At 41.3% G+C, this 13,262-nt stretch overlaps 1 protein-coding gene across 3 annotated transcripts in view; it reads left to right on the top strand.

Annotated features, from left to right (window-relative positions):
* The window catches only part of VWA8 (von Willebrand factor A domain containing 8), a 201,613-nt gene extending 190,517 nt beyond the window's left edge, over window positions 1-11,096 (top strand). For all 3 annotated transcript variants that reach the window (XM_075139308.1, XM_075139307.1, XM_075139312.1), the window contains 3 exons: window positions 5,152-5,250; window positions 6,468-6,706; window positions 9,154-11,096. In XM_075139308.1, the coding sequence (XP_074995409.1) occupies window positions 5,152-5,250; window positions 6,468-6,706; window positions 9,154-9,262 (447 nt within the window). In that variant the 3' untranslated portion in view covers window positions 9,263-11,096. The remainder of the gene's footprint in view (window positions 1-5,151; window positions 5,251-6,467; window positions 6,707-9,153) is intronic.
* Window positions 11,097-13,262: the final 2,166 nt, after the last annotated feature.

The raw sequence follows: 13,262 nt of genomic DNA, 5'->3' as shown, positions 1-13,262 counted from the left end.
AAAGAAAGTTAACTCTATCCCAGCCGAAACCAAGACAAACGTGTTGAACCTGGGGGACCATCAGACTTGTTGAGCAAAGCATTCAAAGGGGGTTTACATAGTAAAGTTCCCTTCTGCTGTCTAAGTGCAGTGCAAACTTTGGAAACCAATTCTTGGTTCAGGATCACTTTTCTGCTGGTGCTTGGTTTAGTTCTCTGCTAAATAAGGTTGTGAATGAATCAGATGGGCTTTTTTTTTTTTGGTTGTTTTATCCTGCTGGTTGAGCTTTCCCCATGTGTGGGACCCCTTGGTATCACTGATGATGTTGATTATCTGATTGGTCTTTACAGCACTGAGTGAAGGTAGAGAATACTTTCTCCCTGCCTTCTTATACAGAAGAGCTAAGTATTGGGTATGTGACTGTACCAAGCAGGTAACGAAGTTATCCTTCATAAAAAGTTAGACAAGCGCCATCAGGTATTTGTCAGCTTTTTATGCTTGCGTAGGACAACCTGCCTGCTTCCATTTCCCATAAGTGCAGGCAGTGAATCATTCCTTGTCAAGAGGGAAATGGGAGGCTCATCCCACAGTCGGGAAATCCATTTAAATTAAGAGCCATGTTTCAAAGCCCTCCTCCATCGTCATCTCATCCACGCTTCCTCTGAAGTGCTTTATTAAGGAAAAGAGTGGGAGTGACTGAGATAATAGAAGCCACATTCTCAGTCTCATCCTACTAATGGAAGTTAAATATGTTCCTACAAGTGCCCCTTGACCCCTTTAAATGTGTGGATGCATCACTTATATGTGTAAGTTATAAGCAGCAAGTTGCTTTGCAGGATTAAAGTTCTTACATCTTTTGTACATGTCATATTAGGTGCCAATTATTTGAAAATGTACAGAAGGGCAGTTTGTTCTTTGTTTTATCTAAGGTAGTATTATGTCTGTCATACAAACCATATGGTTTTATATCATCCCTAATTACCGTCATTTGCACACATGATGGCAGATTTAGAAGGCATGTCCAGTAAATTATCCAACAGCAATTTTATGAAGTCTTTAAAATATCATAAGTGGTTCAATAAATGGCATGTTATGTAACTGGTAGGAAAAGCCTGAATTGTTATTTACAGCAATATTAAAGGGATATTGCAGATTTTACATGCCCATTTCAGCATTCCCCATTTGTAGAATTTACTATGGAGGCAGCACTGTTAATTCAGGAAAAAAAGAAATGTCCCACATGCTTGGCAGAATAGTTTCTTTTAGTAATAAACAAAAGGTTTGAAATAAATTCAGAAAAAAATAATGTTCAGTGTTGTCCAAAGAAGAGATGAATTTATAAAGATTTAGCCCTCTGGCAGAGGCCTGTCTACTTCACACTGCCTTTTACATTCAGCATGCGTCTTCTTTCAGCTTTTTAAATGCCTTCGGAAATTAAACCTTTTGGCATGGCAGCTGCAGAAGACAAAGTCTTCCATTTTACCCATTTTAGGCAGCGGCAACCATCCATTCAGTGCAAAATGTGACATGGAATAGGGATTGTTTTAACCTGTAAGGAAGGAAACCAACAAAATGATGCTATTTCGAGAGACGTGTTTATATATTGGGTACTCACAGCTCTGAATAGAGCAGTCCTTGTCTCAGTGTACCTGAGGCTATTGGAAAACGAGCCGCTGTCTACCACAATAATAAATTAATTCAAGTAAGCCTGTACTGTGGCAAACAAGTATTTTGTTGCTGGATTTGTCCTGAGAGCCTATGCTTGCAATCTATTTTGTAAAACAAAGCAAAAGTCAGTTCTGAGTAAGATCGTATCACAGCTCTTCTCTCACTTCTAACTCCATCCACATAAATTCTCCTAGGGAATTTATGAGAAAAATGCATCAGATCCCTGCTTCTCAGAGGCCCTTTTTCTGTGCTCGCCTTTAGCTCCAGCGCTTGTTCCGAGGAAGGAAACTGGTTTTGACAAACGTGCATGTGCCTGCATGTGTTGGGGTTCCCAGTTGGCCAGGGCTGTGGAGCTGTCTGCACCTTTTCTTTAAAATAAGCGCACCAAGATAACATCGAATCACTAAGGGTTCATTTTACTAGAACACAAATTAGACGGAGGTAATAATTTACTGAAAGAAAACCTGGATGAGAGATTTAAATCCTCCTTCTTTGCCCTTGCAGAGTGGGGTTCTTTGCTCCAGTTTTACTCTGCCCCAAACTCTGTTTTGCAAAGTTGCAGTAGACTCCATACATTCCCGTGGGGAAACATCTCCCTTCTGTCACCTCTAAAGCTTGGCTGTGAGCCTGCTCCCATCCCTCCTTCCCAGGGAGGGTCTCCCAGGCTGCGGTTGTGTGCTGACTTAAGTCAATCCAAGTCAGTGCTGCTACGTTCCTGTCCCCACCTTTGCTGGGGCACAAGTACTCATCTGACCTTGCAGTTTGGGAGGCTAAACAGCCAAAAGCAGCCTCATGGTCATTAGCTTTTGGCCACTCCTCGTCCTTGACTTGACTTTCAAGGGTTCAGAGGACCATGAGGACCAGCACGCGAGGGCTGGTGACCACAGCACTTCTCTTCGGCAGCACAGGTGCTCAGGCACAGCCAGATCTCACCCTGCTTTTGGGGCGACCCCGCTCGACCCAGAATGCAGCAGCCAGGACAAAGCAAACAGGCTCTTCTTCCCTGCTGCCTCTCCACACTTTTTTAATCACAAATAGCGTAGTAAACTGTCGGCAAGGAAACAGATAACATCTTTTAAATATATGTACTTTGGCGCATGCATGGGCACACACGGAGAATAATAGCTAGCTGAGGAGGGAGCAGACAGGACACGATGTCCCCAGGTGAATGGCTTTACGTGCCTGCCAAAGTTTGCTCAGATCATTTCAGCCTCCCCTTGCCCATACCCGGGTTGTACGTTCCCACCTTGTGCAAGAATGTGAAGGGGACCCAACCGTAGGGTCAACTTCTACTGTTTCATCTAGGAGCTACAGCAGTTCCCTTTACACAGACTGTCACACAGAGTTTATACCCAGCCTTTTTGAGATGAAAGGTTGGTCCGTTATTAGTGTGTGCCAAGAACCAAAATGGTATTCCCAAATAGCAAAATTTGGCCTATGCCCATGAACTCAGTACGGCAGAGCTGATACCAGGACACCCGGTGGGAGAGGTCTGTGAAATGCTAGGAGGGAGTTCATTACGAAGGCATCAGGCTTCTTTTTACACAGGAGAATGACAGCATTTTGCTTTACCTAATTAGGTTGTTGATTTAAAAGTGATACCGAATACAGAACTGCTCAGCAAAGGACGTGCAGGGTTTCGTAATTAAGAGCCTACCCTGATGATCTGTGGACATTTCTGACATTACGTAAGAACCACATTAGTGCTGTATATTTTCCGCTCCATTAAACCACTGCTTTATTTAGTTCCTCTGATTTGAATAATCTCTAGTTTTTAAAACAATACACATGCACAGTCTCTTTGTATGTGTTCACGTTCTGGATTTATTCCTGTGTTAATTCAGAAGTATGTTGAATGTAACCTCAACATTATTCTCAAAATTTGTGTATTTTCATTTGCCATGTCTTTCCTCCAGGAAAGATAATGGTTTGGGGAAGACAGAAACACCAGCTAAATACTCATCAGGAAAGAGAGAGTCTGAAGCATTATTGGTGATAAGAAATAGGTTTTGAAGAGAAAGCATGTGTCAAACTGGAAGCTTTACATGGGGCTGGGTAGCAAACACAAGAAATGGAAGAGCCGAGGAGAACAAGAATGGGAAAAGCCAACAGAGCAGAATAAAATGGGAGTACATGGGGACTAGGTTATATAAAAATTTCCTAGGGTGAGGAAGTCTGGGTTTTGTGAGGCTGTCGTAAAATGGTCTGACCCCGGGTGAAATAATGTGGCATGTTTGCTGTTTTGCAGAGGGCGGTGTCACTTTTAAAAATGTTACTGCTGCTATAGCTTTCTTTTAGTCTTGATATATTTTTAAGCAAATTAGTGTATGGAAACAATTTAAAAGAGCTTTGTCAATAAAGAATGCCATTTTCCCAGTCTCCAGAACCCAACTTACACCAAATAAAGTAGTCTTCAATAGGAAAGAAAATTCAGAAAGTCTTTGAGGATGAGACCCAGCTTTTACCAAATGATTATGTGGGAATTAGGGATGGTGAACCCGGCAGGGACCTGTAGGCAGTACTCGAATAAAAGGTAACAGAAAGGCAAAATATTGTACAAGGACTCCCTGTCTACTAAAGACAGGTCTGTGCCAGCTAGTCAGAGGAAAATACAGGCATGTTCATGTTGAGGAATTGCCAGGTCAGGTCTCTCCGGGCTCAGGATCCATGCACTGTGCTCTATTATTTGGTGTAGACAGCTCTTAAATCCACTTTTGTCCTGCTCCTGAATTCTCCTTGGGGTGACTGCTGCATCCACAACACAAAGGGCAGGCCAGGACCTTGCCATAACTCAGCTTGTCTTGGTTTTCATGAATCGACAATAAAAATCTCACATAAAACAAAGGCCTTCCCAATATTACATTATTTGTTCAACAATGTATTTGAACTATTACAGCTTTACATGTCATGTTTTTGCAGCATCTTTCCCAGGAGAATGATGCGCACACCATCTCCTTTGAAAACGTACAGAGACTCTTGGAATTCACTTCTCCACATACTTTCAGCAATGACTTTGATCTGTTATGCACAAAAATAAGGAGTGCTGATTTTCAAAAAAGGTGGCTTGTAATACTTTTTCTTTTCGGAGCAGAATGAGGTCACAAAAATGATCCCTCAAACATGGGAGCTACTCTCAAACAATGCACTTCTTGTTTGTCAGACTCAAGAGGACGAAAATTGCTACTTTAAAAAAATACGCGGACAATGTGAGAGGGCAAGGTCTTGATCTTATGCATCACCACTCTGCAATTGGTGGGATGATGTGAAAAACAGACCATGGAAATAAGTAACTGTTCCTTAATTTCATTTTTTAGCAATCCTTTCCCATGTTTTCATGTCGGTGAGAAATTGCAAGTAGTTCCCTTAAGCAGCTCATAAACAGAAGCAGGGAACAGTATTTGGGTTTTCTTGTTGAAAGCAAATTGCCTTTGATCTGTTTCGTGTCATTGTGATCCAAGGACCCTTCGTGACTAAGAGATGACTGATGAAGTTTCTTTCTTGCAGTATGATATTGTTGGACATTCAGGAGATGGCTTCGACATCGCCTTGGTTGGGAGTGACAAAGTTCCCAAGAACAATAAGCAACGATTAGAGATTCTTAAGGTAACTCCTACAGATAAGCGATAATGGATAATTAAGAATTTTATGACTGCAAAGATAAAATTGTAGATAGGTCACAGGATGCAAAACATAAGGAAAGTGAAATAAAAGAAAGACAAGAAAGTGAAATCTGTGTATTTGCATAAAGCCTGAAACAGGACCTTTCAGAGACTTGGCAGAAAACAAATCATGCCAAAATAGTAGAAGCCAGATAAGCCTTTTTCTGGACTGCTTTTTCTGGACTTTCTGGACATGTAAATGTGTCATTTTGACTGCCTGTCAAAGGATATAGGAAGTTCCAAACATGATACAGTGATAAAGATAGCTCTGCATAAATAATGTGGTGATATTATTAGTGCGTAAGTGACTAATTTAAACTGTAGAGGGATACCAAGTCATTGATTTAGCCTGCTGCCTTCAAAAAGTGACGTGTCACAGTAGCAGTGGGAAAATGTGTCAATGCTAGACTCAAAATGTGTTAAATCACAATTGCAAAGTGAGTGTATTCGTCAAGACTTTACTGCAATAGGATGCAGAAAAGTTGAGTATATTGCAGGATTTACCTGGTTGGCAGCTTGGCAGGTTAGAACTGTGTATATGAGCTTCCTTCAAAAAGTATTTTTAAAAGATCAGCAGTTACTTGGGTTAGAAGGACTGGATTTTCTAATGTCTAAAATTCCTTGCCTTCTGCATAGGAAACAGCTTCATCAATGCAAACGGTGTATATATTTCATAAAAGCTCAAACAAACCATTTCAGGATTTTTAAACCTTGCTGCTGATGTCAGGAGTCAAATATTTGGTAACAACTGTAGCACTATTAGGGTTTGGAAGTCTAGTGCAAATTATAAACAGGCAGGAGTCAGTCACAGTATTAGGAAACTAAGCCCTGTTTTCTTCCTTAAATAGACAGGAATGTAGCTACTCAAACTGCAGCTTATCAAAGTATTTTACCTTCCTTAAGGTCCAGTCTAATTCTGTCCATGCGTGGATTTTGTTTGTTTGACCCGCTGTGTTTTTAAGAAGTGACACCTGTCTTAAAATATGATGTATTATGTACAAAAAGCTGCATCTTCGGTAGTATCTGGAGCACTGTCCACATTTCTGAAGCATCCCCTAATATAGCATAACTGTATATTTACTCCCCCCTGTGTCAGCTGAAATGAATGTTTATTCATAAAGTCATCTTACATATTTCCACTTGGTTATGCTGTGCACACAGGTCATGCACGCCCATGCTCAGTTCTGCATGAGTGGAGACCATACCTTGGAAGGGACAGAGCATGCCATTCGTGAAGTCGCCAAGGAAGAGGCTGACGAGTATTTTGTTATCGTCTTGAGTGATGCAAATCTCGAGCGATACGGTATTCGGCCATCAAGGTTTGCCCAGGTCTTGACCACCAACGCTCAAGTCAATGCTTTTGCCATATTCATAGGATCCTTAGGAGACCAGGCAGATAGGTAAGTATATTTGTTTTATCCCTAATATAACTTTCTTTGTTTCCATGCATCATAAAACTAAACTACGCTTTTATTGCAGTGAAGTTAGGCATAGTTGCCCATGCTGGTGTTCTGCACTAAGGTTTTGATCACAGAATCATAAAATCATAGAATGGTTTGGGTTGCAAGGGACCTTTAAAGATTATCCAGTCCAAACCCCTGCCATGGACAGGGACATCTTTCACTGGATCAGGTTGCTCACGGCCCCCTCCAATCTGACCTTGAACTTTGAATGATGGGACATCCACAACTTTTCTGGGCAACCTGTTCCAGTGTCTCACCACCCTCATCGTAAAAAATTTCTTCCTTATGTCCAATCTAAACCTACCCTCTTTCAGTTTAAAACCATTGCCCCTTGTCCTGTCACTACAGACCCTGGGAAAAAGTCTCTCCCCGTCCTTCTTACGAGCCCCCTCTTATATACTGAAAGGCCGCAATAAGGTCTTCCTGGAGCCTTCTCTTCTCCAGGCTGAACAACCCCAACTCTCTCAGCCTTTCTTCATAGGAGAGGCGTTCATCCCCCTGATCATTTTCATGGCCCTCTTCTGGACCCGCTCCAACAGGTCCATGTCTGTTTTGTGCTGCAGACCCCAGAGCTGGACACAGTACTGCAGGTGGGGTCTCACCAGAGCAAAGTAGAGGGGCAGAATCACCTCCCTCGACCTGCTGGCCATGCTGCTTTTGATGCAGTCCAGGATATGGTTGGCCTTCTGGGCTGCGAGCGCACATTGCCAGCTCATGTCCAAGTTTTCATCCATCATTCATCACCATTTTTTTAAGGTACTATCAAGAAGCAATAGCTTTGACTTGTGTCAGGAAGGAGACTGGTTCGTGGGTCCTTGCAGTTATGGCCAGCTAGTTCAGAGCATTCTGAGCATCCAAAGGGAGCACCTGAAGCCATCTTCCCACTGGAGGATGTGCACTATCCCCGTATGTAATATCACTGCGTAATCATGAGGGAGACATGGTGCCTTTGCCTTTGCCCAGTATGGGGTTTGAATGCGTGTGGGCCGAAGAAAAGAGATTAAAGCAAGAGAAGCTGGAGTTTAATGGTCTTTAAAACTGCCAAAAATTTGACTCAGATACTCCCCTTGTGTTAGAGACCTAAATTCTTTGGAGGGTCTGAGCCAATAAACCTATTTTTAGTGCTACTACGTAATTTTACTTTAAATTGTTTGGGCACAGGGAAAAATAAGGAAATTCTGTCCCAAGTGGTGTTCCATATCCACCAAGGACCAACACATCCAGCAAAAAGCTGGTATAATCACAAATATCAGCAGTGCCTTTTCTGCTTCTGTTTGAGTCTTCAACTAGAACAGAACGAGAGAAGGCCCAAAGGGAATTGGCCCTTGATACACGGTTTTAATCAGAAAAGGGTTGAAAGATACAGCTGCACAACCAGCCTTAGTCATGTCTGCAGGTCTGTACATCAGAGCTGCGTTTTGCATGAAAAAAGAATCCATTCTGAAAGATTATAATTACAGAAGGTCCTTTTACTTCTGCTAGGAATAAAAAAAAAAAAAAGCACTGACCATATCCTGCTGTGTAAGAGGAGATCTTGTAATTGCCTAGTTCACTGGGTATGGAAAATGCACACAATGCTGTCGCTGAAATGCACTTCTATGTACGTGGAAGTGCAGAATTAGACAAAGCTTTCCTGTAACTGCTGTGGGGGAAGGAGAAGGGAATTCTCTGTTGCAGCTTTTTTAAAGCTCACTTTAAAAGTGAGACTTAACTTAGCATTGGAGAAATGGTGTGGAGCATAAACTCCTTTAAAAAGCAGTGAAACAAAAAATTCCAAGCTTGCTGACTGGACATAAGGGAGATAGATAGGTTTTGTAACGTGCATGTTGTTTAGTTTTTTTAAGGGGGTTAAGCTGTGAATAAAAATGTGTCAGGCTAATATAGGCAGAAAAATATCTTTCCATCTAATCTGCTGTGATCCTGCTGCGATCTCAAAGAGGAAATACAAAGAGCACATTTAGAATCACTGGTGGTGTTGAACTGAAAGAGCTGTGGGTTCGTGGTAATCTATTTAGAGTAAGTAAATATCCTCATTTCTAGAGTAAATCTCTAGCTGCCCTCGGAAAACCAGTTGTGACTTCGTGGGGTCACTGGTACCTTGATCAAAATGGAGTTTTTGCACGTCAGAAAGAGGATGTGAATAGAAATCTCTAGGAACAGTCTTGATTGTCTTGCTGAAAGGACCTCTGTGACTTAGCTGCTCTCAGTGTTTCCTCCCACTGCTGCTTTCCCAAGCCTTTAATTGCATGGTGACGGTGACGTGAACGGCATGGATTGGGAAGGTATTCAATAGGAAAAAGATCCGTTCTTAAGGAACCCTGGCTTGTGGTAGGGAAGATAATTTGAAATGGTAATTGTGTCTTGTCCCTCATTCTGCTTCTTAGGCTGCAGAGGACACTACCAGCAGGTCGGTCTTTTATTGCCATGGATACCAAAGAGATCCCCCAGATTCTGCAGCAGATCTTCACATCTACCATGTTGTCAAGTGCCTAAGCATCACTGATGTCACGGTGCGAGAATTCACAGAAGAAACCCACTCCTGCTGGAGATATAAACCCTAAAGCTGAGGATAAACACAGTTATTAATAAAATACATACTGTAATCAGCAAAATGACTCAAATCTGCACGACAGTCGGGCTGTAAAATTTCACCCAAAATCTCTCAACTGACTTAGCGCGTTCAAAGAATTGCAGTGGGGCAGAGGTAAATCGCAGGATGGCAACAGAGCGAATGCTTTTCAGAGGGACAAATAAATAAGGGACAGTTTGTGATCATTCCTGTGGCTGCCGCGTTGCCAGCACTGTGGTATCATCTCGCCCTGTTTTATTAAACACGGTTCACTGGGATTTGATAATATTATGCAAGGCAGAGCCAGGCAATCTGTTACAGTGTTCTGTGTGCATATGTTTGAATGGGTAGTTAACTCCATCTCTGATTTAAACAGGAGTGCTCTTGTCAGGCAGGAAACCTTTCCTTCCTCTGCTGTGGCTTTCTTGTCCTGACGGGCATCGGGGCTTCACTGCTGGATGCTGGGAACAATGGAGCAGTTTGGAAACACTGACCGTCGCGTGTAAACATTTGTTATCTGATCAGGCACGGTGCTCAGAGTTGTCAGATCTAGAGAAAGTGGCCGTTAAGAAGGAAAACAAACCAAAAATAGATTCTTTCAGTTCTGCCTGTGAAAGTAAGGGGAAAGGGTCAAAACGGTCTTAAGAACCCAACAGCCAGTGTTTCCAAGGAGGCAACCACTGCCGCGTCTCCTTTGCGTGACCGATGATGCTGCCCTGCTGCACTGTTGCCCAGACTCCCTGGGATGGCCTCAGTACGTGGAAGTGCCTTTTCGGTTGGGAGACAAGAAAGTTACTAATGCTTTTCTAGAGCTTCTTCATGATCTGTTTTGCTTGGGTATTTTGAAAATGAAACTAGAGGTGAGATCTAGGCATGAGAAAATAAGTTCTTTTTTATAAAGGAAGAGGGAAAAAATCTATTTTTATTTTAGCAAGATATCTGTGTTGGAGTATATTTAATATCCAGGATAGTTATAAAGACTTATTTTATAATTCAGTCGGCTGGTGTTTGGCTTGTCCCATGAGGTGATAATTCCTATTATCTACTAAAGAATAGATATCTTGTAGTGCATCAGGAACACTGGAATACTTGATGAATTGAATGTATGATTTAATTAAGCTGGGGGGGGGGGTGCATCATCACTGATACTTTGCTGATATTAATTTGAGGGTAACTGAATAGAAAAAAGTCAAGGGAGAGCACTTATAAAAATCTGAAGGAGGAGTTGCAATACTTCACTTCTAATATTTCTCTTAATCCTGCAGTTGCTCAAACCACACTCTGAGCAGTATATTTGGAGGGGAGGAGGCAAATTAATTTGATCTTGTTAAATACAACCATCGGTCTTTTAAAGGGTCCAGTTTCTAGTGGCCATTCTCTACTCCATCAGTCATGCAGCAAAGATCTTTACCAGAGCATCAAAAATGTCCCATATTTAGGATGTGTTTCGAAGCCTGGCCAGCTTTGAAACTCTTTATGGCAAGAGAGGACGGAAGATGTTTTTCAAAGGCTTGTTAGTATTGTTATGATAACTATATATGTGAAAACAAAGAGGTTGAAGATGCAATTCCTGTTTGGAGAGAAGGGAATTGGGAGGAGAAGGTTGAGAAGGTTATCCCTGGTTGGGACAAATGAATATAAACGCACATAAACACAGACACGGCTACTAAGGGGAAGTACGCTTCAAAATATAAATATCTTGGTCCTGTAAACATATGATGAGATACTAAATGCAATAAAGAATTGGCATATTAATAAGTCTGTAAGTAAATGTGTTTTTACATGGAAATTCCTTCAGCACCTCTGGTTTTATTGCCAACAGCCCTTCAAAAAAGAAGCATTTCATTACAGTTAATTAGCAAATGTATTGTACACTTTCTAGATTACTGGAGTGGATAAACTTTCTCAGCTCAGATTTACATGCAGTATAATACTGTTATCTTTATTGTTAAAAAAAAAGTGTTATTTAAGGGAAAGTCTGAGGTAAATCCAATTCTAAACCTTTTGTTTGATTATCCCTGTAAGTTGTATTTCATGTCATGCTATTTAAAGTTATCTTTCTGTAGTGTTTGGTTTTATTCTTTGTTTCAGGAGATGTCTGGTGTGTTTCAGTTCACGTTTCATGGGCCCCCAGGATACGGCCATGTCCGCAGCCAGGAGGGTGGCCGGGAGAGGATGGAAGCGGTTCCCAGTAGATTTTGAGAGAAAGGGAGAAGAAATGAATGAAACATTATTTCAGTTCAGAAGGAGGGGGTGTGGGTTTTGCTTTTAACAACGCTTCGTTGCAGAGCATGTTTGACCCGACAGTGTCTCTCTAAATTGTTAAAATTCAGGGCGAAATTTTCCCCAGGCCGTGCATCTCTCACCTGCTTTAGTGCCCATCGCTACCCCAGGGAAATCAAAGCAGCAGCTGTGCTTTTCCCTGTCTCTCAAGGACTGGCAGGGTTATTTCACTGCTCAGAAATTCAGCAAACACGCTTCTTTCATGTCCCTGGGACTTGCAGAGCTTCTTAATACGCACTTGTTTTTAATTAGTAAAATGCTTAAGAGTAATGTGCCTCTGTTTAACTAACAGCAGCACCAGTGACTGCTCTCGTTGCAATGCATGCACCAGCGTTGCGTGTCACTCATTCCCTCTGAAAGCACGTTAAGGTATTTTCCATCTCTTCTCACAGTTTATTAAGGCACTTTCGCACTCATTGGTTTTTGTGAAGAGGCACTGTTTCGGCGAATGAATAGAGCTGCCGGTTGGAGCTGGTCCTGACCTATCGCTAATACTTTAATAGCATTAGTCACATCAGCAGTAGTGATGTCAACTACCTCTTATAATGCAGGTCTAGTTCTGTTTATATATGCAATGTGTTCATATTCACTATCTATCTGGTTAGTAACAGTACAAAGTCATTTAGAATTATGATTTAACTGAGGTGCAAAACAAAATACAGAAAGCCCAGGTAGATGTGATTTCAGTCAGAGCAAAGCAGGTTCAACATTTAGAGTCATAAGCAGCTTCACGCGACTACGTGTAAAAGTGAATGGTTAGCATGAAGTGCAAAGAGAGTTAGGAGGGACTCGTAATTTTGGACTCCAGCAGTCTTTTTTTTTTTTTCACTTCTCTCCTTTACTGACACTAGATGTCAAACGTGATTTTGAATGTCGTGCTAGAGCTTATCCATTAGCCTGATAAAATTAAGACTAAAGATCCTAGTCGCTGATCAAATGTAACATTCCAGCAAACAAGCATACAACAGGAGATTTAGATACTGTATTGTATGTGCAAAATCAAACCAAAAAAAGAACCCTGGTGCCTAGTCGAGAGTACAGGTAAGAGATGCAAGAATACCAGAGGTTTTCTTTATCTATACAGTTAGGATTTTTTTTTTAATTATTACAAAGCAAGTATTAAAATAATTTGGACAATTAATTAATATTACACATTATTGTGTTTGTTAATAAATAACATTCCTATAAAAATGAGAATGTACAAGATATTTATTGAGAAATAAAAATACAATTCCTAACCATGTATCGAATCGAGAAAGCTGATTTGAAAATAGAATTGTTGTACAGAACCTCTAGATTAGAAGAGGTTCAGGGTTTAGTTAGTGCTTTAAATGCCACCGTTTTAGTGTAAATAGGTAAAGTTCTTCAGTTTGTCTGCTGTAAATATAATAGAAGTTGTTGTTCAGCTCCTAGCTAATTCTGCTTCTGGGGCAAACGTCTATTCTGGCCCCATCTTTAAAAAACAACAAAAAAAACAACTTGCATTTTATCATTCACTATTCTTTCTGCCAGCATCTGGGGAGAGCAAACACACTCTCCTGTCCTGACAACCTTTTAGAAGAGGAAGGTCAACATTTCTCCCTCTCAGCCCCTGTGTATGCTGTATAGTAACAGCACTCACACATGGAAGCATCTTACATG

The sequence above is a fragment of the Calonectris borealis genome, chromosome 1, assembly GCF_964195595.1.
Source record: "Calonectris borealis chromosome 1, bCalBor7.hap1.2, whole genome shotgun sequence".
NCBI classification, from domain to species: Eukaryota; Metazoa; Chordata; class Aves; order Procellariiformes; family Procellariidae; genus Calonectris; species Calonectris borealis.
This window is presented reverse-complemented; position numbering and strand designations above follow the sequence as displayed.